The sequence below is a fragment of the Elephas maximus genome, chromosome 1 (assembly GCF_024166365.1).
Source record: "Elephas maximus indicus isolate mEleMax1 chromosome 1, mEleMax1 primary haplotype, whole genome shotgun sequence".
In the NCBI taxonomy this organism is placed as follows: Eukaryota; Metazoa; Chordata; class Mammalia; order Proboscidea; family Elephantidae; genus Elephas; species Elephas maximus.
This window is the reverse complement of record NC_064819.1, coordinates 138478575-138504357: the sequence shown is the minus strand read 5'-3', so window position 1 is coordinate 138504357 and position 25783 is coordinate 138478575. Positions and strand designations below refer to the sequence as shown.

Here is a 25783-nt window from a genome sequence, read left to right as displayed (position 1 = left end):
GGGAGTGTCACTCTCTCCAGGGCAAGAACTGACTCCACTTACTGCTCAGTTGCTCACGTCCTTATCTCTTATCTTATACCCTTTCATACTACAACATAGGAGGCTGGAGATATGATTATTCCCCAAAACTTTAAACTCAATCTTTGATTAGAAAATAGAAAGCTATATGAGGGTTAACTGAAGAGGAGAGTGTAGAACTTTTTATTCTGTCTCATGGGTGTATCTTCAAAAAGCCTGTAAATCTCCTAGTTCTTTTGTTAATGCATGGAGCTCCTATTTAAAAAAAAAAATTTTTTTTTAAAGAAAGATGAAATAAATACTCAGTTGATTACTTATGAGTGAAATTCTATGATTGAAGAATGAAAACAGTTAACTTAGAGATGTTCCAGAAAAAGATTGGAATGGAAGCTAGTGTCTATTTTAGCTTCCAGACAGACTCACTAGATTGGCATTTGAAACTTAAACTTTAGAACTTTTCCCTTTATGAAATAGTTATAACATGCAATCCTGAATTATGAAGTGACTGTGAACAAATGAAATGGGAGTTACCTGGGGAAAGGCTTATATCAACAATGAATGATTTCTCTCAGCGACCTGTCCTGTCTTTAGCATATGCAAGTATCAATAACTAACTGGGAGACAAAAGTTAAAAAAAAGAGTGGAATGACATGAATTAGACTGATGTCTGCTTTCATGTTCCCACAGTGCCAGTCCCTGTAGTCAGTTTGAATATTTATGATGTTGGGCCTACCAACATGCGTGTGCAGTGGCAGCCTGTGGGAGGAGCTACTGGCTACTCCTTGTCATATGAACCCATCAACGCCACAGAACCAACAAAAGCCAAAGAGGTGGGAGATTCTTGTTCTTTATCAGTGGGTTTTCCTGAGACTTTATGGTTTTTTTTGAGTCTTCATTAAACTATAATTATTTATGGATTTGTTTCTAACTTTACACACAAAACAGAAAAGTAGAAAACTAGGTTTGTGATCTGTGATGCATTTTAGAAAACATTGATATGAAAAAGGAAATGCAGTTTTTATAAACGAAAAATAAAATCTGTACTGTTACAATCTACTGGTTACAAATAGGCTTCAGTTGGCTATCCCCAAGTAAGTGGAAATGTTGGATTTGATGTCTTATTTCCTTTCTGTGTTGTGAGCCAACACCTGACGTATGTCTGTATGCAGATGCGTGTGGGGCCTACAGTGAACGAAGTGCAGCTGACTGACCTCATCCCCAATACTGAGTACGCGGTTACTGTGCAGGCTGCCCTGCATGACCTCACCAGTGAACCTGTCACTGCTCGGCAAGTCACTTGTAAGTTATTGCCAGGTTCCCTCCCTTCTTATTGCTGTAAATACAACATTCATTAGGTTTTTTTTCACCTAATAATGCTAATGATAATTTGGTTTTAAGTTATGGAGTTCTTACTTTTGACTATCAAATTTGAGAGTAACTATCTTAATTTTTGGAAACCCTGGTGGTATAGTGGTTAAGTGCTACTGGTGCTAACCAAAAGGTTGACAATTCGAATCCACCAGGTGCTCCTTGGAAACTCTTCCGGGCAGTTCTACTCTGTCCTATAGGGTCACTATGAGTCAGAATTGACTTGGTGGCAGTGGGTTTGGTTTTTTTGGTATCTTAATTTTAGACTTATGTCAGCATCTTAAATTAATTCTAGGATGCACCTTTATTTTTTTTTCACATTTACTTTCCTTATCAATTGTTATTGAGTTGATTCTGACTCATGGTGACCCCATGTGTGTAAGAGTAGAACTGTGTCCCACAGGGTTTTCAACGCCTGCTTTTTCAAAAGTGGATCACTGGGCCTTTCTTCTAATACACCTCTAGGTGGACTGGAACCTCTAATCTTTTGGTTAGCAGCTGAGCATGTTAACTGTTTTCACTACTCAGGGACTATATCCTACAATCAGTTGTGTCTTATAGTTACCCTTGGTCACGTGTTAATAGGGCATAGAACATAAATAATGGTGTCTCTTGCAATTGATTGTGTCTTAGAATCATGAAATATGGTATATAGCATTGGTGAGAAAATGACTGTTGGGGTGAATGTAGTTTTGGAAGAAGGAGTTAGGTTTAAGACCGTGTGTCCCAAGTTTTTGTTGAAATAGAAGCCCTATGGCATGTATGAGTATGTTTGTTTCCATTAAGCAAATTAATCAATTAACCCAATTCAAATAACATACTGAACATGGATTATATGCCAGTCATCATGCCTGACAGGTGTTGGAAATACAAAAATGCCCTCAAGTGGATGAGACAGAGGCACCAATAAGTAATACAAAATAGCGTAGAACCTACAGGTTCCTCTGTGGTTTGCGCTTCTCTTGTGTGGTTTGGTCAGCTTTTTTTTTTTTTTTTTCACTTCAGGCTTGTTTCACCAGCATGTTAGGTGCTTTTTCTTCATAAGTGACAATAATTGCAGTTAGGACCGTTGCCTTGGCTGGTAATTTTGTTTCTTGCTTGGAGTGGTGGGCATGCTAGGATAGGTGCTTTGTTTAAATTTTGTGCACCCCAGCTCACAAGAAGTTGGCAGGAAACTTCAAGGAGTAAAAGGGACCGAGAAGGCAGAAGTATGGTGGGGCAAAGAAGAAAAAGAGCCTCTGTAGGGTGGATCAATATAAATTCATTTATTAATAAATAAGTATTTATTAATCATCTTTTATGGGCTAGTCCCCATGTGGAACTGATGGTTTTGTGAAAATGGAGGTTCCTGGCAGATGGAAAGAATGCGGATCTAGCCAGGATGGAGACAAATGGATCTGAGAATGTTGGGAGAGAGAACTTGAGAGTCACAGTAGGATGAAAGACAAACACTTGGACTTGGTCATGGACTTAGATATGGTGCTGGACCGCACCAGCAGAGGAAAAGAGGGCACAGAGAGACAAAAATATCCAAGGGTTGATGGTACAAAAACATGGAAGTGGAGGTAGAAATTCAAGGAAAGCCAAAATGAGAGCCAAAGGAAAATGGTCAAACTGGCAGCAAGAAAGAGAGAGATACTTTTTGATACATAACAAGAGAAAACCTCTCTTGTTATACCCCTTTTTCAGGTAAAGCTTGGTTTGACTTGGTAAAAATTTATTATTTGGATTTTTGTCTAACCATTTAGTCTTCTGTGGGTTTTCTTTTCTTTTTTTTTTTTTATTGTACTTAAGGTAAAAGTTTACAGAGCAAATTAGTTTCCTGTTCAATAGTTTATACAAGAATTGTTCCGTGACATTGGTTACAATCCCCACAAAGTGTCAGCACTCTTCGTATTACCCCCCAGAATTCCCCATTTCCATTTGTCCAATTTTCCTGCCCCTTTCTGTCTTCTCATCTTTGCTTTTGGGCAGATGTTGCCCTTTTGGTCTTATATAGACGATTTTTCTAAAGAGCACTTTCCTCGTAGGTATTCTTGTTTATTTTATATGCCTATTATTTGGCTGAAAGTTGACTTCTGGGAATGGCTTCAGTTCCAAGTCAGAAGGGTGTCTAAGGGCCATAGTCTTGAGGGTTCCTCCAGTCTCTCTTGGACCAGTAAATCTGGTCTTTTCTTATGAATTTGAATTTTGTTCTACATTTTTTTCCCACTCTAACCAGGACCTTCTATTGTAATCCTGGTCAGAGTGGTAGGTAGGGGTAGCTGGGCACCATCTAGTTCTTCTGGGCTCAGGCTAGTGGAGGCTGTGGTTCCTGTGGTTCATTAGTCCTTTGGACTAATTGTTTCTTTGAGCCTTTGGTTTTCTTCAGTCTCCTTTGCTCTGGATGGGAAAAGACCAATTGTATCTTAGATGGCCGCTCATAAGGTTTTAAGACCCCAGATGCTACTCACCAAAGTAGGCTGTAAAACGTTGTCTTTATGAACTATGTTATGCCAATTGACCTAGATGTCCTTCGAGACTATGGCCCTTAGTCTTCAAGCCCAGTAAGTCAGTAATGCAAGGTGTTTGGTTATGTCTAATATATTTCCATGACTGTGTACCCTGTGTGCTTTATTATGAGTGTACATGCAGCATATACAAATATGTATGTAGAAATATCCACAGCAAAACCTCTACCTGTACATGAACATACTCCTATAAGCCCTCCCACGCCTATTCAGCATACATATCTCCCTATGTCTAAAATTCAAAACCAAACCCATTGCTGTCAAGTCAATTCCGACTCACAGCGACCCTATGGGACAGAGTAGAACTGCCCCGTAGAGTTTCCAAGGAGCACCTGGTGGATTTGAACTGCTGACCTTTTGGTTAGCAGCCACAGAACTTAACTACTATGCCACCAGGGTTTCCACTACCTATGTAGCCACTCATAAATCCTTGTTTGTTATTACTGGTTTTGCAGGATTGTGTATGTTATAGTATTTACCGTCATTGCCATTTATTCTTGTGTACCTCTCAGTGTCTTCCCTTGCCTTGGTCATGCTGTGCTAACTTCCCTCATGTTGTGTGCTGTCTTTCCCTTCACCAAAATTAACATGTGTCTACTGTCTAGTTAGTGATTTCCCCTCCCTCCCCCTCCCATCCTTGTTAATCATCAAAAAATGTTTCTTTCTGTGTGTAAACCTTTTCTTGACTAATTTTAATAGTGATCTCATACAGTATTTGTCATTTTGTGATTGATTTATTTCACCCAGCATAATGTCTTACAGATTCATCCATGTTGTGAGATGTTTCGAGGATTCATCATTATTCTTTATTGTTGTGTAGTATTCCATTTTATGTATGTGCCATGGTTTGTTTATCCATTCATCTGTTGATGGGCACTTAGGTTGTTTCCATCATTTTGCTGTTGTGAATAATGCTGCAATGAATATCTGTGTGCATGTGTCTATTCTTGTCACGGCTGTTATTTCTCTAGGATACATAGCTAGGCTCTGTGGGTTTTCCGATAAGCTTTTGGATGCTTCCTTTTGGCCCATCATCATTCTTCAATCTCTTGAGCATTTGTTTTTCTATTGCATTCATAAGGGAATGTAACACTTTTTAAAAAAAATTTATTTATTGTGCTTTAGGTGAAAGTTTACAAGTCAAGTCAGTCTCTCATACAAAAAGGCGTACACACCCTGCTGTCCACTCCCAGCTGCTCTCTCCTTAATGAGACAGCACATTCCTTCTCTCCACCCTGTATTCCTCTGTCCATTCAACCAGCTCCTGTCCCCCTCTTCCTTCTCATCTCTCCACCAGACAGGAGTCACCCACATAGTCTCATGTGTCTACATGAGCCACAAACTTCACTGCTCACCAGCATCATTGTCTATCTTATAGTCCAGGCCAATCCCTGTCTGTAGAGTTGGCTTCGGCAATGGTTCCAATCTTGGGCTATCAAAGGGTCTGGGGACCATGACCATCAGGGTCCCTCTGGTCTCAGTCAGACCATTAAGCCTGGTCTTTTGAATATAACACTTTTGATTTTGCTTTCTGTCCTAAAAGATTTAAATGTCTGATGTTACGTGAGGTATACCTTTACAATGAAACAGGATGTCTGAGTAGCAAGTACGAACTTATTTAAACACAATGGAAGAAAGTTAATGAGAAACTAGCGTTGTGATAACCAAAGTTTAAACTTATCCTACTTTTCAAAAGCCTTCCTAAGCAGAATTCAGCTGTCTCTGGTAGAATTATGGTACCTTTTTAAAGTTATTTTGCTGCACACCTTTAAGCTTTCTTCAAATGACTTCTTAAAGCTTGAGTGGATGTTTTAGAGCTTGTGGCTGGCTACCACATCTGGGCCTAATGTCTCATGCTTCTCTAGCACCTCTACCGGGCCCTCGAGATTTAAAACTCAGGGATGTGACTCACAGCACCATGAACGTCTTGTGGGAACCAGCGCCTGGAAAAGTGCGTAAATATATTATTCGATACAAAACACCAGAAGAGGATGCCAAAGAGGTAGGTTGGAGATTAGAATGGATTTGGAAATATTTATTTTTCTACTGGGTTTAACAAAAGAACTGTTAACAAGTATAGATGAGAGCATGTTTTGAATACTTGTCACTTTTTTAATGTAGTGTTGAAAACTTGTGAGATTAGTAAAGCACTTTTTGAAAATCTGATAATGTATTGTCTTGCATTTAACTTAAAATGTTTTGTTGTTATGATACTCATCTTGGAAAGATCATCCCTTAGTAGATAAAGAGTTATAGAATCTTAATGGTATTTCCTCCTGAATCAGATGTCTTATGTATGGTCTGCATTTTATGAATTGCTAAAATTTACTAATGTCATAATAATGTTTCTAAAAATAAAAGGTAGCGAGGTGATACAGAGAGAAGAGGGGGAGCCTTTCAGAGAACAGGAAGATAGGACAGTTGAGCAAGACAGATAGAAAGAATGAATGTCTTAGGCGAGTGTCCCTTTGGTAGTGGACTTTTTTTGAGATGATGCTGAGGTGAAGAGCTGTTTTTATGACAACCTGATTCAAAATGGGAGCGAATTGAGGAGGATTTACTGGTGAATGGGTTTAAAATTTGTGTGTGCTTAGAGAAGCATTAATGTCAGAATGTCAGGGACATATGCATGTCACAGAAATCATTTCTCTAAGCCCCTAGTTACTGACTCCACCAGCCATTTGTGAATTATACAAAAACTAGTTTATACCTGTGCACGCACATTCACTTCTCTCTGGGTTTCAGTTCCAAAAGGTGTATGACTGCCAATAGATCTAACAGGGTTCTTGTGTATAGCCAACGAGGTAATGCACAGGAGAACATTTCTGAAGAAACAAGGCAGTGATATAAAATGAAGCAGGTGAAAAATTGGTTGTCTGAATCTGTAGGCGGTCATCATTTACCAGACAATAATGTCAGGTATGGCTCCAGTACATAAATGTTTCCACTTTGGAAACATTTAAACTTCTTCCAGTCCCTGGATTCTTATGCAAATTGGAAACAAAGCAAATAGCTTCTGTTTGGAATCATAATTCTCATGCTCTTGTGCCTAAAACAAAACAAAACACAAAAATGTTGCTGTCAATTTCAGCAACCCTATAGGCAGAATAGAACTGTCCCATAGGGTTCCCAAGGCTGTAATCTTTACAGAAGCAGACTGCCACATCTTTTTTCCAAGGAGCGGCTGGTGGGTTTGAACCGCCAGCCTTTTGGTTCCTTAGCAGCTGAGTGCTTAACTATTGCACCACCAGGGATCTTTAAACAACAGAGGGATGTCAGAAATAAATCCTTTGTAAAAAGAGTTCTGCTGCTGTTTTTATTATAGGTAGAGGTGGATAGATCACGGACCAACACTCCCCTCAGAGACCTGTTTTCACAAACCCTGTACACCATCAGTGTTTCTGCAGTGTATGACGAGGGGGAGTCTCCCCCAGTGACTGCTCAAGATACTACCAGTGAGTTGTGATTACGTTTTATTGATAACTGGGAAACAGCACTTTACATGCTTGCATAACTGAACTTACTTGGCTATCTTGTTTCTCAATGCTTGTTTTTTTTTTTTTTTTCTTACCAGCATTTAATAATGTTTGGATTCGTTGGTTGTTTTTCACTTATTTTCTTTGGAAAGAAATGTCCCCTCGTCTTTGTATCTGTTCATTTTATAAATGCATTCTATCCTGCCTCATTTTTCTATCAGCCAATGTTACTAATTCATGTTCCAGATACTTAACTGCTCTCTCTGTGTGTGTGTATGTGTGTGTGCGTTGTGTGTGTCTGTAGGGGAGTGTGGAGAAAGCATATTCTTCATGTATGTTTCATATTTTCTCTGGCAAAGGTGCATTAATTATCAAATATCTTTTAGCTCTTACTGTGTGTAAAGTGCTGTCAGGGGTACCAAAATATAAGTATCTTTGCCTCCTCAACGGTTCATAATTTAGTGGCAGAGGCATAAAAATGTAATTAACAGTACAGGGGCTCGTGCATGGCAGGCCAGGTAAGTGGCACTCAGATTGTACACTATGGCCCCTCAGAGGAAGGGAGACTGCCACCGTGGAGGGTGGGAGAGACACAGGGCCGAGCGTGCTGGGACCCTCCTTACCTGTTCCGCTTTGCTTCATCTTCGATGAATGCTGGCTTCTCTCCCTCTCATAATACTTCCTTACTATTTAACCTAATTGTTATTGTCTATCAGTATTTTTCTGTCTACTCCAAGTTCGCTTGTTCCCTCCGTGAAGGCAGAGGTGTACTTATTTTACACAACTTTGTATCTCCAATGCCCAGTACATAAATTAATCTAAATAGAGGCAAAGAAATGGAAGTCTAGAACAGCCCCGTTCAAAGGAAACATGTGAGCCGCATATGCAATTTTAAATTTTCTAGTAGTCACATATAAAAAGGTAAAATTAATTTTAATAATCCGCATAAGCTTTCTTCAACCTACCATATCAGAAATGATCATTTCAACATGTAGTGAGTATAAATGGTTAATAAGATATTTATATAATGTTTTTCATATTTGTTATTCAAAATCCAGTGTGTTTTTTACACTTGAGGCACATCTTAATTCAGAGTGGCCACTTTTCAACTGCTTGTTGCTGTTGTCGAGTCAATTCCCACTCCTAGTGACCCTATAGGACAGAGTAGAACTGCTCCATAGGGTTTCCAAGGAGCGGCTGGTAGATTTCAACTGCTGGCCTTTTGATTAACAGCCGAGCTTTTCACCACTGAAGAGCTTCTTTTATATGCTTCTTATTTTTCAGTTTTTTAAATAACTTTCAGATACCTCTGAAGTACACCCTTAACAGTTGGTTTTTTTTGCAGTTGTGCTCATGGAAGTGGTGCCACTTTATCTCAAACGGGCCTTTTCATTGTAATTATTAGAAACAATTCTTTGATAGCTCTGAGTTTTGTGTGGCTGGCTTTGGTTACCAGGAAATAGAGAATTAATTGGCAATGAAAGCTCAAGACTGGTGCCAGATGTCCCAGGTTGCTTGGGCTGAAAACCACCCAAAGTGCCTGGTCGATGGAGGAGCTGCTGGGATTTCAGCAGTCATCGGCACCTCCAGGGTTGTCCCTATTGTTTGGTTAGTGTCAGTACAGTCTGCCTAGTATTGTGTTTAAGGTTAGGAATCTATAGGGAAAAGCTGTGTATGAATTACTTAGATTATTACATTTTCAACATTTCCTTTCTATGGTAAAATCCCTAGGTTGGAATTCACGGTATGTTTAGGCAGGTATGTTGCAATCAACTGTCAAAATGTAATTCTCGTGCTGTTTAAAATGAGGTAGACGTTCTCATTTGTAAATTGTATATTGTTTTATTAAATAATAATGAAACGGTTTCTTTTTGGGTATTAGAAAAATGAATTCTGAAAGTTAACAAACGAATGAATAACTGTTTCTTTGGGCATTATCTTAAATTTGTAATAGAGCTATATACTTAGTTTATGCCATTCTTGGATTAGAATCTGGGCTTCTTAGCTTGGAGTCTATGTATCCGTTTGAAGCCATTGATGGACTTGAGAAGGCATATTAACTCTCTGATGTTGTATGCCAGAGTTTGTGTTATGTGCTTATATATATTGTTCTGTGAAAGAGTCCATGACTTTTATTAGATTCGCAAAAGACTTTGGATGTAAAAAGATTAGGAAACACTGAGTTATAAAAGCATTATTAAAAGGTTCCTTTTAAAAAATCACCATTTTAATGGTAAAAATTATTGGAATATAAATATTATGGGAGTTTTCAGAGCTCTATCTTCTATTTATTTTTTCAAATGAACTAAATGGGTAAGATGTTCGGTTCTAAGCAATGGATTCAATCAGTTTTTCCACGTCCATTAAAATAAAACAAGGGAGTTTTATTACATTATATTACATTTGTGGGCCACATTCAAAAACTTAGTCTCTTTTTTTCTCATGATAGAACATGTGCCAGCCCCAACCAATCTACGGATTACTGAAGTAACACCAGAGACTTTCAGAGGAACTTGGGATCATGGGGCTTCAGACGTGTCTCTCTACAGAATAACCTGGGCACCTTTTGGAAGTTCAGATAAGATGGAGGTAGTGTTAACTCTATTACTTTTTTTTTTTCTTTCCATATCCTATTTCCTCATAAGGAGTCTTGTTTGAAATATGTATTACCTCTCTTGCCAGATCAGCATCTTTTCTAACTAGTGACGTACAAGTTCATGGCATACATTAAATAAAGCAGGAGGGACATCTGGCTAAATGGTTGCAACAAATTGCCATTTAGTATTGTACAATATAAGTTGTGACTTAATTTTTTTGTGAGTAAATTTTTTTCTCTTTCCCCAAGACCATCTTAAATGGAGATGAAAATACTTTGGTGTTTCAAAATCTGAACCCGAACACTCTCTATGAAGTCTCAGTTACTGCCATCTATCCTGATGAGTCAGAAAGTGATGACCTGGTTGGCAGTGAGCGCACAGGTAGGTTTTCAGCTTTCAAATAGAACACTGTAATTTTAAAGTTACTTTAAAAAAATAGCGCTACAGCTATATTAGTAATGTTTCCCCCAAACTCCGTTTTCTTTTAGTGCGTTTGATACCCTTAACAACACAAGGTAAGAATTTAATTTGCTGAGCTGTATGAATGAATAAATAGTAAATAAATAAATAAGTGAAAATTACAGCAAAGTAATCCAGTGGTAACAAGCCTTCTTTGAAATTTTGAGGTGTTGAATGGGGCCTCTTTTAAACAGGGCTTTCTTCAAAAGCTTTGCGTTGCTACTACTACTTGTTGAGTTGTCGTTTAAAATTCACAGGCCTTTATTTATGGTATGATAGAGTCAAATTTAGTTCTAAACTTAGAAGTGTATAACTTTATTGATTTTCGTAGGAACATTTTACCTATATCTGCACATTTTTTGAGGCATCATTCTGGTGGCTCACTCGGTTTTTCGATAATCTTTCAGCTCCAAAAAGTGGCCCACGAAATCTTCAGGTGTATAATGCAACGTCTAATAGCTTGACTGTTAAGTGGGATCCTGCTAGTGGTCGCGTGCAGAAATACAGAATCACTTACCAACCTTCAACAGGGGAAGGCAATGAACAAACGGTAATTTATTTTGTAAAAATGGTAACTTGGACAAATTCTAACCTTTCCTCCTCAAACTTCATTCACCTTCAATGTTTAGTTGTACTTATTTTTCAAGGGATTTAGATTTACTGTCTTGGCTGGAACCATTTCACTCTTTAGCCAGGACTCCATCCCTGATGGAGAGACTTTGTGGACATTTTCACTGAGGGCATAGTTGCTCTACATGGTAGCCTCAAAGTATCAGGCGTGTGCTTCAATACATCCACATACCCCTTAAAGCCTATTTGGCTGGATTATCCATAAATGAACCCAGGCCATTTCTGAGTCTATTTAAATTTCCAAGCAATATCTCATTAAATTAATCAAGGATTGAAAGTTTGCTAAACAACAGCAAATTATAAAATTTAGTTTCTTTTATTTACCCCAGTTATTCTGGTTTGTGTGTGTGTGTGTCCATATTATAGGGTTATCTCCTCGATCTGGTGTTCTCAGATCTGGGAGGCCATTCACCTAATTCATACTAGTTATTGTTTTCATATTGCCCTAAATGGAGCTACCCTAGAAAGATGGTAGGACTGTAAACTCAGTCTTCATGGTTTTTATCTTTCCAGCCTTCATTTATTTAACAGAGCATTTATCCATTCCTCTGCTTGCTTTGGTTGTCTGTCTTTGGACCTCTGAAACTTTGCCTTTCATGACGTGTGTGACTAGTAAACCAAAAACTAAAACCAAACCCACTGCCGTCGAGTCGATTCCTACCCATTATCCTAGGTCAGGAAGCACCATGCTTTTTATACAGCTGGGATGATGCTTTCTGATTTATTTCAAATACCTTTCTTGGTGAGGTCTAGTTTTTTTTTTTTTGGTAACTTTTTTTGGCTGTAATATTTACTCATACGGCCTTAGACATGCTGAATTAACCTTTAGTCATCGAACTTGTTGAGTTCCTGCAAATCGGCCATATCTCTTACCAGTGCGAGGATATTAGCAGAGGCATATGCTAACTGTGTTTAAAGGTGTGGGAAATCTCTAATAATACGTGGTAAATGGGCTTAGCCAGATTAGGAACTCTCCCATCCCCAGTGTGACTTTTGAGTTGATCTTTTGAGTCTATCATAATTCCAGTCTTAGGTAATATGATCCATTTTGATTGACAATTTATGTATTTTAGTTAAGTAGATTAGCAATGGTAACTAAATATCAGTTATAATCAATTGAGTTTTATATAAAACACAATGAAACAAAATAGATGGAATGGTATTTTAATTTTAGAAACAATTTCTTTTTTCTTTGCCAGCTCAGATTTAAGTGAAACTATAAAGCATGTGAAAATTGTTCACCTTCTTAGTGATACTAACCCACCAGCTGCTTTTCCTGAATGGCTTTTATTATCTCCCAGCTGTTTGTTATAATTAAAAAGAGTCTCATAAACTTATCCAATGGAATGCATTAGCTGATAATATCTTAAGGTTTGTTATTCTTATGGATACTTGCCTTTTAATGCTAGTACAAGAAATAATGAAAATAATGAATCTTTAAAGCTAGAATTATTTTGAGGGGTTTTGGGAAGAGAAGTAGGTAGATACCTTTCTGTTACTCATAAGACTAGTTCTACTAAGCAGATACTTTCAGGTTAGTTAAGTCTCAAATTTTTATAAAAATGTCTTGTACTGATTGATATTTTTCTCATAAGCTCTAATATTACATTTACTAAAACTAGCCACTGTTGTTCACTTTGCTCATATTTGAGAATAACTACAGTGATTTACTGAGTTTTTTTTTTTTGAAATTCAGACTACTCAAGTGATGGGTACTAAGTTAGAAACATCTGGACTGCACTAGCACATCCAGCTGTCCACATGTGCACTCATTGTGGGCTGCAAGCCATTTTCATGCGATTTTAATTAGTATGGCATAAACATCCGAATTCGGTAGACTGTTAACAAATCGTACAAATTTTCTTTCAACAAGATAGCTAGATGGCTTTAAGCAATGAATCAGAAAGCTTAGTGCTTCATAATTGGAAATATTCATTCTACAAGGCTGGTATCGTGGAGACAACTGGGAACCCCCGCTTGAGTGGGGCCTGGCAAAGGGTCCAGTCACGTAGTTTTACAACAGTGAATGCTGGTCGAGTGGCAGTTTTCTTTGGGAAACACCAAGAGCATTAGATCTTTTGCTGAATGATTTGAATGTGTTTTGAAAGCAAATGAAAACATCTGCAAAAAAATAAGAATAACATTGAGTGGTGTGGTGCCTGTAATGTTATACAATTCTTTGATATCTTAAAGTCCATCTGTAGCTCAGTTATGATTAATGCCTTTTTTGGGGAAGAATTTTGTGAAATGTGTTTTGGGTGAAATTTCCCAGTACTGGTGGCTAGCAAATTTTGAAGCGACCAGTTTAAAGCTTAAAATCCTTTTTATGATTTGAGGTTCATTTTTATATTTCAAATTAAGGTATGTTTTCAACCTTCATTGTCGTGTTATGTGTTTTCAGAACTTGGCAAGAGTCTCAAAGAGCTCTTCTGCAGAAAGCTTTTCCTAAAGATTAACGAGCATGGAGAGAACAAGGCTAACACTTCTCCCTTTTCCCTGTTTGCCTCAAGACCACAATAGGAGGACGGCAGAACAGTGTGGTCCTGCAGAAGCTGAAGCCTGACACTCCCTACACGATCACTGTGTCCTCCCTGTATCCTGATGGTGAAGGAGGGCGGATGACGGGAAGGGGCAAGACCAGTAAGTGACACTAGAATTCCTGTGGCTTCTTTAATAACTGCTGTTGGAACGGAATCACGTTTATCCAGAAACAATGGAGTGACACAAAGTTTTACGAATCTTTTAAAATGCATTTAAAAATAGCTATTTATTGTTTTTAACATCCTTGCTTGGAGTTATACATTTCTATTGGAGGGAAAATATGTTTATTACAATCTAGGATAAAAACCCTGGTGGTGTAGTGGCTAAGTGCTATGGCTGCTAACCAAAGCTTCAGCAGTTCGAATCCTCCAGGCACTCCTTGGAAAGTCTATGGGGCAGTTCTAGTCTGCCCTATAGGGTCGCTATGGGTCGGAATCTACTGGATGGCAACGGGTTTAGATTTTTTACAATCTAGGATTAAAAAAAATGCTCTGAGGTCAAACTGTCTAATGGTAATGGAGACGTGAGAAATTAGCACCAAATTATCATAGCCATTCATTCATTACTTCAACACTTATCTGTAGGCTGCCTGCTATCGGTGGGCAGTCTTCTAGGGTATCCAGGAGATATCCAATGAAGCCATGTTTCGAGAATGCTTGGTTGGTAGGATCATAGTGTGATGTGATTTCTGGGCATTTCAGAACCACTGAATACAGTGAGGAACCTAAGAGTGTATGACCCTTCCACCAGCACCTTGAATGTTCGCTGGGACCATGCTGAGGGAAATCCTCGGCAGTACAAGCTCTTCTACGCTCCAACAGCAGGTGGTCCAGAGGAACTGGTAATTATTTATTGAAGTGAAAATGCTAGTTTGTTTAAACTGTAGGTGAATGATTTAAAAATGGAACTAAAAGAATTAACCACTTTGCTTTAGAGCTGAAGTTTTCATTCACTTAATAGAACTTGATGGATGATAGATTGCTTGGTACCTTAGTGCCTGAGTGGTAGGATGATTTTGGGACTGGGGTAGGGAGGATAGATAATCATTCCAGGAGGTTCTAAAGGTGGAGCCTAGGGTGAGTGTAGGGGGCTAGAAAAGTCTTTAACTTCTTGTAACAGTTCATATGGGATTTATCATTATATCCCATGATTACAAAAGTTGGCTTTCGGCTTGGCCTTGAGTTAGCATTCTGAATATTTCATTGTTTGAAATATTATTCCTTTTAAAAGTTTCTCAAATGAAGAGCTTTATGTTTTATTAAAATCTCTAGGTACCAATCCCTGGGAACACAAATTATGCTATTCTTAGGAACCTGCAGCCTGATACTCCATACACTGTTACAGTAGTTCCTGTTTATAGTGAAGGCGATGGGGGACGTACATCAGATACTGGAAGGACATGTAAGTAAAAGGGCAGAAAAACTTAGTTTTTCATTATAAATTTAGCTTCTTATTATAAGGAAAATATAGGCCCATTAAAAGAAAATTTGGAAAATTCAAAATGATAGAAAAAAGGCATAAAGATTACCCACAGTACACCTCCCAAGAACCACCAACTTTTAACATTTTGGTGTATGAAATAATAAATTTATGTTTTCTTGTTTTGAAATGGTTTCTAGATTTTTAAATGTGTGTACAGTCATCAGTATGCTAATTCAGTGATGAAAATTCACTAAGCTTTGCTTTGTGTGTCTCATAAATTTGTGTGAAGCAGTGTTTTGTAATTGACATTCATAGTGTGAATCATTGAAATCTGTTCATTGCATGACTTGATTGAACATTTCTCTGCTTTGTTGATGAAGTGCTTGTTGGTGTTAAAAATCTGTGTGCTTTTAATTTGCCATTAACATTTTGAGAAAGCAGTTTACGGTGGTTTTAATTTTCTTTGTAGTATTGTTTAAAGACATATACGTTTATACATATAAATACATGTGTATATGTATTTATATGCATACATATAGATATTTATTTGGCTTTAAAAACATACTTGCTGAGGGCTAAAAGGAAACAAGCATGGATAGCTTTTTTTGGTAGAAAATTAGTGGTCTAGAAAGATGATGATGGAGACCCTGGTGGCGTAGTGGTTAAGTGCTATGGCTGCTAACCAAAAGGTTGGCAGTTCAAATCCACCAGGCGCTCCTTGGAAACCCTATGGGGCAGTTCTACTCTGTCCTGTACGGTCACTATGAGTTGGAATCGACTTGACTGCAATGGGTTTGGTTTTGTTTGGTCAGAAAGATGATGTTATTGGCTGAACTAGGACTTGGGGTTAATATATAGATTTAATTTATATGCTTTTCTAAGTCCCTGTTGCTGCAGTTAATTGAAAACTGAGTGTATCATTTATTCCCTCCCCCCTCTTTTTGCCTTTTGTCTTCATCACAGAAGACAGTCAGTAGCTATTTATTGAATGCTGAATGAGTAACTGACACTTGGTGACTGAATTAGACAGATTCCATAGCTGTTGTCAGATTTTACTTAGAAAGAAGACATTACAACATTCTGTTCTATATTTCCATCATCTATAAGCTTCTTTTCTGGGTAATCCAGTTGTACTATTTTTAATAGCTTGTTGTTATTGGAAGCAACTTTGCGTCCATATAGACAAAGGCTGTAGTTGGCTAACTTGGATTTGAAAAGTTTTATTCTGCTTTCATGTGTAGATGACTGGAAGTTCAAGGAGGATAGTATTTTATCCTATTACAGGTGGTAGTTCTGGAAAAGTGATAATAAAAGCTTGACATGTAGAAACAGACTTAAGAAATGTGTTGGCTTTCCTTTCTTCAGTGGTGAGAGGACTGGCAAGAAATGTCCAAGTGTACAATCCTACACCCAACAGCCTCGATGTTCGCTGGGACCCTGCCCCCGGGCCTGTGCAGCAGTATCGCATTGTGTATTCTCCTGTGGTTGGCACAAGACCCTCCGAATCTGTAAGTAATTTTGTCTTAGAACTTAGCAAAAGAATTCTGTAGAGTCTACTGTGGCTTCTGCTATGGCTGCTGGCTGGGAACAATAAGTGAATTGTTGGTGTGGCACTGCCTCTCATGGAAACTTCATTTCCTGATGAAAACAGTCTTGTGTTTATGTAATACGTGGTTGCCCTGTGAGAAGGCAAACCCCAGATATGCTAGATTTCATGTGTATAATACACCGATGATGGTTTTTAATGAATTAAGGCAGGTGTATTAAGTATAGGGCAAGTTATAAACTCAAAAATGAATGCTGGGAAAATGCAAATTAGTTATAAGTTAAAAACCCAAGTAATAAATGCAAATCACTGCGAAACCTTGTCAATATGGGCTTTTGTTGTAAAGTACAAATATCTCTGTTACGAAAAAGTCTTAAAAGTCTGCCTTCACTGGCTCTCAGTTGGAATTCCCAATCTATCTTCAAGTCATAGTACTATTCATTTTTGTAAGTAGATTAACAATTTAGAAATCAGAAATGACTAATTGATTAAGTATAGCATCAGAACACCTGAGGGAAAGTAAATTTATAGACCAATATAGTTTACAAGTCTTTACAAAGAGAAATAATGATGATGAGCAAAGATAAGCAAATGATGAGCAATACATCTGCTGTGTAAGAATTTCAGTTTTCATATCCCTGTGGATAGGAAGATGTGTTCAGGCAACTTTTGCCCTTATCCATTAGATGAAGTCACTCTCTATTTTAATACACCTCTACCCCCAGTGTTGGAGTCCCTTTTCTTATGTGTATCCAACATTCAGGATGTGTGGCCTGGGCAGAGCTCAGGGGGTAAGTGCAGTTGGCTTCTGACGAGTCTGGGGTCAGCATTTTATTACAAATAGTATCATACTGACTGACCAAAGACTTGGTAAGCTTTTGGATTGTGGTCAGGCAGAATTTCGCTTTTTTCCCTCTCCAGATTGTGGTGCCAGGAAATACCGGAATGGTGCACCTGGAGCGATTGATTCCGGACACACCCTATTCTGTGAACATCGTGGCTCTCTACTCAGATGGAGAGGGGAATCCCAGCCCTGGCCAGGGCCGAACACGTGAGGCGGAAATCCTTTCCACCCTATTCCTGTGTAACTAGATTAGCAGGGCTTCTCTTAGTGAGTGAGGAGTGGAGGCAGGTGAGTGAGGGGGGTGTCAGCTGGTGTCTGCCTGCTATCCTGCCTGAGCTCCCCCAAACCTCACAGCCAGGCTAAAGCTCTGGGCCAATGTCTGTCCTCTGTGCTGAGGGAACTTGATTCTTCTCCTTTCAGCACTTTTTTTTTTTTAAATCTGGAATTTAAAATTCAGATGAGGCAGAAATTTTCCCCTTCTTCTGCCCTGAGTGGCTCTTTGGAAGTATGAGCGCTAAGCCTCTATATTTCATTAAACAGAAGGGGATAATAGTTGTTATGATAATCTCGTTTTCAGTGTGTAAATTTGGGTTAAAGTCTAGCTCTCTGTTCCTGAAAGTTCAGCACGTAACCATAGCTCTGAAACGTAGCACTTTATACTGCTTATGATTTCACATTAAAAACCATAGAAGATGCGTATTTTAACATAAGGGAGTAAACATTCTAGTAAATGGTGAAACACCTCAAGTAACTTCCTTAGTCTGATTTGGAAAATTCTTTGCCCTCCCCTCCCTGCCCGCTCACCAACCACCTGCCCCCCATCTCTTCCACCCCTGCCCCTTGTCCCCTGCCCTGGGCTATCAGACAGGCAACTAACCCTATTGTATTTTATTTATTTAGTACCACGAAGTGGACCCAGGAATCTGAGAGTCTTTGGGGAGACAACCAACAGCCTCTCGGTAGCCTGGGATCATGCTGATGGGCCAGTTCAGCAATACAGGATCATTTATTCTCCCACTGTTGGTGATCCAATTGATGAATATGTAAGTCTAATACTCATTTATCTGGGCATTTGTAATTTTTTGCCTTTTTGGAGGGTGAAGTTAAACTTCTCCTTTAGGAGTGTGCTGTGATTAGGGTTGAGTCCCTAACTCTTGTGTGAATCACCTTTTATGTGGCTTTCTCTGACATGATATTCGGCCCACCTGCATGTGCCTACCGTGACCTCCCACACCACATGGGCTCATTGTACTCCAGCTACAGATCAGAATGGCTGTCTTATCACATGATCATCTGCATAATTACATCACAGGAACTAAGCCTAGGGAAACGTGGTACCTATTAATTTCTGGGATATCTAAATTAATGTTCAAATGGTGTGATTATTCAAATCCTAGCCTTTCTTTAAATCCAATTCCTCTACAAGAGCTAGTTTAAATATTCCAGTGCTAATTGATCTCTCTTTTCTCTAAACTTAACATTTTGCAGTACACTTTGGTTTTGTAATATACAGACTTTCATAGTAGCTTTGAATTTTTGAGTGTCATATATTGTCTGGCTGGGACCAGATTCAAGTTTCTTTTCACTTCTTCCCAGCCATCACTATGCATATCCACTTGTTGCGGGTGGAAAAACTCACCACTTCATTTGAGGTTTAGTGACTAAGCGCTATGGGTTGGTAGATGATTACACAAAATATTGCTTGTAAAGCAGTTAGGTATGTGGTTTCTAATGATTTTGCCACATACATCTTCTTTAATCATTCTCCCACTATGAACTCCATGTGATGAAATATTTAATCTACTTGAACCTGACATATTAAGCTTTACTTTGAGCCCTCAATTCATTAATAAAAAACATATGTAATTGCCATTTAGCATTTCTGATCAAAATGAGATAACTAGCATTACCACAGTTAATGGGTATGATTTTAGCCAAAGTAAAGATGCCCCATCCTATAGAGTTTGTTTGGCCTTGTCATGACCAATATGCAATTTCCCTTGACTTTCTGAAAAGGTTAAAAATATTTCTTCCTGCAATTTACCAGTTGGAATCACAGGACTTTAGGCTCGGAATCGTTGGCATAACTAATTTATGTTGCTTATAAAAGCCAAGCATAGGGTTGGAAGAGAGCTTGAGAGATCTGGCTGATTCACTCCCATTTCACAGAGGTAGTTTAATGCATTCTTTTCCATCGTTTTCTCCTACTAACATCAGCCAAGTTGATTCTTGAGGGTAGAGACTGAGTTCTGTTTGTTCAACAATATATTCCTAGAAGCTAGCAACATATCTGGCTCATGGTGAGTACTTGGTACATGTTTGTTGAAGGAATGCTTGAAATCGTTAACACATTTAAGAAAAATGAAGGAAATAAACATGTATTACTGAGTGCTGCAGTACTCAGTAATGTGCACTGAAGTGACCTTCGCGTTACCACCTCTAATTCTTACAACTTCCTTCAGAGATGCTAATGCACACAGCTGTTAAGTGGCTGACCTGGAATTTGAGCACAGATCTGTGATTCTAAAACCATCCTCCCACATTGCTCAGAGGCAGTGTAGACGGTTTGTCTTGCCATGAGTGTTGTGCAACAAAAAGAAAATACTAAGAAACCATTATTGTTTATGGGAAGACATAAGACAATATTGTCTTTCAATCTGGCAGTCCTCTAGCTGATTTTAAACATATAATTTAACTTCTCCTTTAGACGACAGTCCCAGGCAGAAGAAATAATGTAATACTGCAGCCCCTGCAACCTGATACTCCATATAAAATTACTGTTATACCTGTTTATGAAGATGGAGATGGTGGCCATCTAACAGGAAATGGAAGAACAGGTAAATGTCTTATACCTTTCATTACCTTTAAATTTCGTCTATACCAATGAATTTTAAATACTACATTAACACTTATGTTAGACATTGAATTTTATGAAAACAAAATTTGTTTTATACTTTTTAGAGGTCCATGATGAAAAGAAAAAGGAGACAAAAATCTGCATATTTCACTTTGCCAGAGATAGTTTTATTTCTTCTTTGGAAAACCATTGTTTATTCTCTGAATAATCTTTTAGTTCTGTGGTGTTAGCTAAGGCTGCAATTGTTAATTCAGTCAATATAAAACCCAAAACCAAACCTATTGCTGTTGAGTTCATTCTGACTCATATCCTCTATTGTGATTGAGCCTTAAGTCACAAATCAAGAAGCAAAATGGTTAGCAATTATCTTCTGTTTTACAAATTTAGCTTTTTTAAAGAAAAATATTTGTTTTTTATTCTACCAAGTAATTTATAGAGCATTACCAGTGTTCAGGCCCCTTCTAACCTACACTGGTGGTAGTTTCATATATCTTAGAACAGAGGTTCTCCAACTTGGCTGCTCATTGTAATCACTTGGGAAGTTTTGAAAAAATGCTTATGCCTGGGTGATGTAACTAGGCCGTGATGCGGCCTGGACCTGTGGATGTTAAATAGCAGCCCCCTGTGGTTCTAATGTGCAGCCAAGGTTGAGAGATGCTAGTTTAGTGTAAAGGCAGGCTGGGCTCTAGGTCTGAGTTCTGTTATTAGTAAGTACTGACATTCCTGTTTTTCATTTCATTCAGAAAAAAAAAAAACAAAAAAAAAACACTTAGGTAACATGATTTCAGGTTCCCTGCTACGCCCACTTGCCCAAAATCTTTTTCTGCCTAAATGATCTTGATAGCATTGCAGATTTGGGAGAGGTAACTTTTGAAAGCTCCTAAGAAAAGCAGGACTAGAGATGATTCAGCTCAGTCCTTCAAGTCCAGGGCGCCGTATAATGATACCTATTGTCCACCTGTCAGAGTCAGTCTCGTGACTCCAGATTTTAACAACTTCCTATTTTCACTTTCCCGTAATCATAGAATATATTTGGGCACATTTTGGGGGCAGGGGGAATGGCATATTTCAGAATTTTGTGGTTATATATAAAAAATCTTTACTCAATCTTGAATTTTCCCGGAGGGGTCAGATTTCTAGATTCTTTTGAGAAAAAAGCTTCTAAGTTGGATTCTTATCATTTAGCCTTTATTTTTTTCTTACTTGTATAATGCCGTGAATAACAGCTTAGTGGCTATTTAACATGCTACTTAAACAGTGTTGGTTTTATGGAGTGTGGGGTTGAGGATAGTACCTCTGGAGGCTTGAGGGTTTACTTAGGTTATCCTGGTGGTAGAAGGAGTCCCTGGGTGGTACAAATGGTTAAGCACATGGCTATTAACCAAGAGGTTGTTGATTTTTTTGTTGTTGTTTTTTAGTTAGAGGTGCCTTGGGAGAAATGCCTGGTAATCTGCTTCCGATAGGTCACAACCATGAAAACCTTATGGCATGTAGTTCTTACTACGTAACGTGGGGTCGACATGGGTCGGAATTGATTTAACATCAATTTTCTTTTTTAATGCTGGTGGAGGATAGAGTAGTGTAGGAAAAGAACCTTGTTTAGTCACTGCCTAGCTATGTGGCCTTGGGTAAAATATATCATCTCATTTATGTGATAAAGTGGTTGGACTACATAGTCTCTAAATTGCCTTCTGGCTCCAGCACTCTGTAATCTACAACATTCTAAAATGGTCTGAGATCTCTTTTATTTTCTACAGTTCTGAGCCATGTAACACAACAGCTCTGGATCTTGCCTTCTGCTGAGGGGTCTGCTCCCGAAATTACCAGTTTCTAAGCCCATCATCTGAGTTGCTATTTGATTTTGGAAAACTTCTAAGCTTTCTGTTCAACACTTAAATGCCTTTTTTTATTGCTTGCTGGATAAGGGTGTCTATAAAGCATTATTAAATTGATCTCATGGGGCTGCATGATCCATACTGAAAAAATTTTGTGTTTTCTCTGTGAGCCAATGAAAGGTTATTAATGTGTACCAATGTTTGTTTTCAGTGGGACTACTTCCACCTCAGAACATACATATTTCTGATGAATGGTATACAAGATTCAGGGTCTCCTGGGATCCTTCACCATCGCCCGTTCTTGGATATAAAATTGTATATAAGCCAGTGGGTAAGAAAGCACCCTTTTTATAATAGTACTACATTTGGGGTTGTCTCCATAGGAGAGTATTCTTTATTGCATCCCTACGATTGTATTCGCTTGGTTGGTTATCACATCAATTTCCCTTTCCGCTGAAGGTAATGTTTCTGGAAATAACCTTTTAAGCTAAGGGCCTAAAGTACCCTTGTTACTATAGGTGTAGGTGAGATTCTCTTTAAGTTGCATGATTGAAAAGTCTGATCTGGTCCATAAAATTGCACAAATTGAAGCTTTTGTTTTCAAATATCCTCCGTGTTACTATGATCATGAAATAATGCATATGTAATCAATGTAAATGTCTGTATTTTTTCCCATAAGGTCCAGGTATTATTCTATTTTGGGCATAGATTGTATGCATTCTAGTTTATTCATGACAGGCTTGCTTTCAACTTCCCATTGACATTTTCACCTAAATTAACATCACTTTGATTAAATTATTTGTTATGTTTGCTTCTATGTTCTGTCTATATGCTTAGCAAAGTTGAAAGAAAAATGCTCTTTATACCAAATCTGCTAGGGCATCTTCCATGCACCCAGAAAGGGTATGAACTAGGAAAAAAAAAAAAAAAAAAGGAGAATTAGAAAAATAGAGGTTGGAGGAGAAAGGGCAAGAAAAAGTGAATGTGAACCTATGTAAGAAATGGAGAGAGAATTAAAGGAAGAGGAGGAGTTGGCAACTTAGGACCTTTAGTAATCTAACCGTGAGGATTGAGGTGTAGTACAGAAGTTCTTAAATCATCTCTACCACAAATTGAAAAATGTTTATTGAGCACCTACTATGTACAAAGCACCGCTCTGGCAAAGTTGGGTTTAGAAAAGAGGCTTGAGGACCTAGGGTAGTTGATTTTGTGATTGATTTGTTCATAAAGGGATATTGCTCACGCACCCACTACATTCTAGGCACTGTGCTATGCTTTACGAATAAGAGGGTGAAGAATTCAGTCTTTGCTTATAGTTTCATATCCACCATATAATATAGCATTTGCTACTGTGATCAAGTATGTAACAGGCTATGGGAAATTATAGTGTTCAAAATACCATGTGACTGTAAGTTAAGGTCTTTAATTTTAAGAAAAACTTTAGGGTAGTAATAGCATCTTTCTATGTATTTTTGTCATTGTGATTAAAGATTCCAGTGAGCCCATGGAAGCCTTTGTTGGAGAAGTGACGTCATACACGTTACACAATCTCAATCCCAGCACCACCTATGATGTGAATGTTTACGCGCAGTATGACTCTGGACTCAGTGTCCCCCTGACTGATAAAGGCACTACATGTGAGTCACAGATCTTTTCATAGTTATGAGAAAAAATGTAGTACAACTTACCAGGCTAGTCTGATTTCATTTTAATTCTTCTTAACATATGTATGTTTTCTCAGCTCTTGGTAGACAATTAAACAAAATACCTACTTAAACCCATAAGTAATATAATTGAGCATGCAAAAAATGTGTATGACAAGGAAATGATGTTTATTTCGTATAACATATTATATTTTGAATTTAAAAAAATGAAAATTATAGAAATGGTCACTGCATGCATAAATAGTCTGTAAAATTAGAGTCATGATGCTATTTAGTCTCGCTTTTTTTTTTGACATTCCATGTTAAAACATATATTACCTAAATACATTGATTTAATTTGAAGTTTTCACAGAAATATCATGATTACTTACTTTGGCCTACAGATAGATTTTGCTGTCAGCAAGGACTTTGATAACTATTTAAGGACTTAGGAGAGAGCTTGTCAGAAAAATTTCTCATTATTTTTGATGAGACATTCTTGATATTCATCATGTTGAGAGAGACTATATGGAATCTCCTATGCTTGAAAATGGTCGTGGGAGGGGAGACCTGTTTTGGCTGTACTACATTTTCATGTATGTTTGATATAAGGAAACAGTAGGATTTCAGACATTTAAGCTACAGTGGCAGTTTTAAAGTTGTATTATGATTAAAAGTATGTTTTCTTATATACATGAAGTAAGTTTTTTTCTTTTTCTTTTTGTAGTGTATTTGAATGTGACAGATCTGAAAACTTACCAGGTGGGGTGGGATACGTTCTGTGTCAGATGGTCACCTCATCGGGCAGCCACGTCCTACAGACTAAAACTAAACCCTGCAGATGGTACGTGTGCAAACAAACAAACAAAAAAAGAACTAGAGCACACCGTAGCAACACTTTAAATTTTAGTAAAGAGGAAGCCATTTTGTTTAAATGATATACAAAATCTGTCTTTAAGTATAACTGGGGATGACACTGGCATTTTCCTTTGTTGTCATATTCAGGAACCAGAGGACAAGAAATTACAGTGCGTGGGTCAGAAACGAGTCACTGCTTCACTGGCCTTTCACCAGACACTGAATATGGTGTCACTGTTTTTGTGCAGACACCAAATCTTGAGGGACCAGGGGTGCCTGTCAAAGAACATACCAGTAAGTTTTTGAGTGATCTGAACGTTCTTTATAAAGGCTTCAGAACAGAATGCTTGAAATGTGGGGAACTTAAGTGGCTCCTTGAGACTTCATACCTGTGCAAATATTTCTCCCTGTGGAGAGCAATAGTCATGGCAGGTTCCCGAAGGTGGGCTTATGGCTGTTTTCGGGACCTTTATCTGTAGCCATTCCGTGTTGTCGCTATTACAGAGTTGGCCTTATTTTAAGGAAAAGGCTAAAGGGGGGAGAGATGGCTTTAGTTGCAATGAAAAGGTAAATCTGCATCCATATTAGTGATTTTTATTCATTTGATCCTATCTGGAGGTCTGAAGTTCTCTCTTTGAAACTTTAATTTCTGCCACTGTAGTTGATGTTGAATGGCCTCAATGATACCAAGTTTGGATAGAATGCCCCAATATGCTAGTGTCATTGGAGCTGGATTCTTATTTTCTAAGATTTGATTTTGTGAATGAGGACTTAAATTGCTCTTAAAATTTACTTCCTGTGATATGAACTGTGTACGTTATGTTTTTCTAATTATTATTTTTTAATTCTAGCTGTAAAACCAACTGAAGCTCCTACAGAGCCACCCACACCTCCTCCCCCTCCTACAATTCCACCAGCCCGGGATGGTAAGTACAGTTAATTAGACAATAAGTTTAGCTAATAGAGATTTATGTACTTTTTATTTATGCTGCTTATATAACATTTATAATTTATATAGTACATTTTTGATTTATTATTTCCGTTGAGGAGTTTTTAGATTACAAGTAAGGATTACTAGTAATTATTTCCTTCTTTTCCTCCAGCACATTTTGGTGTTACCAAAATCAGTCCTAAACTACTCCAGCTCTGTGGTTGGGACTCTTTGTTTCCTCAACTTTG

The 25783-nt window shown here is 38.1% G+C and overlaps 1 protein-coding gene across 4 annotated transcripts in view; it reads left to right on the top strand.

Annotated features, from left to right (window-relative positions):
* Positions 1 to 25783, top strand: part of COL12A1 (collagen type XII alpha 1 chain) — a 125303-nt gene that overhangs the window by 58547 nt on the left and 40973 nt on the right. For 3 of the 4 annotated variants that reach the window (XM_049895645.1, XM_049895672.1, XM_049895664.1), the window contains 20 exons: positions 706 to 848; positions 1188 to 1317; positions 5762 to 5902; positions 7226 to 7351; positions 9822 to 9961; positions 10218 to 10350; positions 10458 to 10484; positions 10836 to 10978; positions 13569 to 13698; positions 14301 to 14440; positions 14871 to 15000; positions 16387 to 16529; positions 17489 to 17618; positions 18312 to 18454; positions 20119 to 20248; positions 22315 to 22434; positions 23594 to 23740; positions 24474 to 24590; positions 24752 to 24898; positions 25456 to 25530. In XM_049895645.1, the coding sequence (XP_049751602.1) occupies positions 706 to 848; positions 1188 to 1317; positions 5762 to 5902; positions 7226 to 7351; positions 9822 to 9961; positions 10218 to 10350; positions 10458 to 10484; positions 10836 to 10978; positions 13569 to 13698; positions 14301 to 14440; positions 14871 to 15000; positions 16387 to 16529; positions 17489 to 17618; positions 18312 to 18454; positions 20119 to 20248; positions 22315 to 22434; positions 23594 to 23740; positions 24474 to 24590; positions 24752 to 24898; positions 25456 to 25530 (2535 nt within the window). The remainder of the gene's footprint in view (positions 1 to 705; positions 849 to 1187; positions 1318 to 5761; positions 5903 to 7225; positions 7352 to 9821; positions 9962 to 10217; positions 10351 to 10457; positions 10485 to 10835; positions 10979 to 13568; positions 13699 to 14300; positions 14441 to 14870; positions 15001 to 16386; positions 16530 to 17488; positions 17619 to 18311; positions 18455 to 20118; positions 20249 to 22314; positions 22435 to 23593; positions 23741 to 24473; positions 24591 to 24751; positions 24899 to 25455; positions 25531 to 25783) is intronic. The other variant, XM_049895654.1, reaches the window with a different exon arrangement.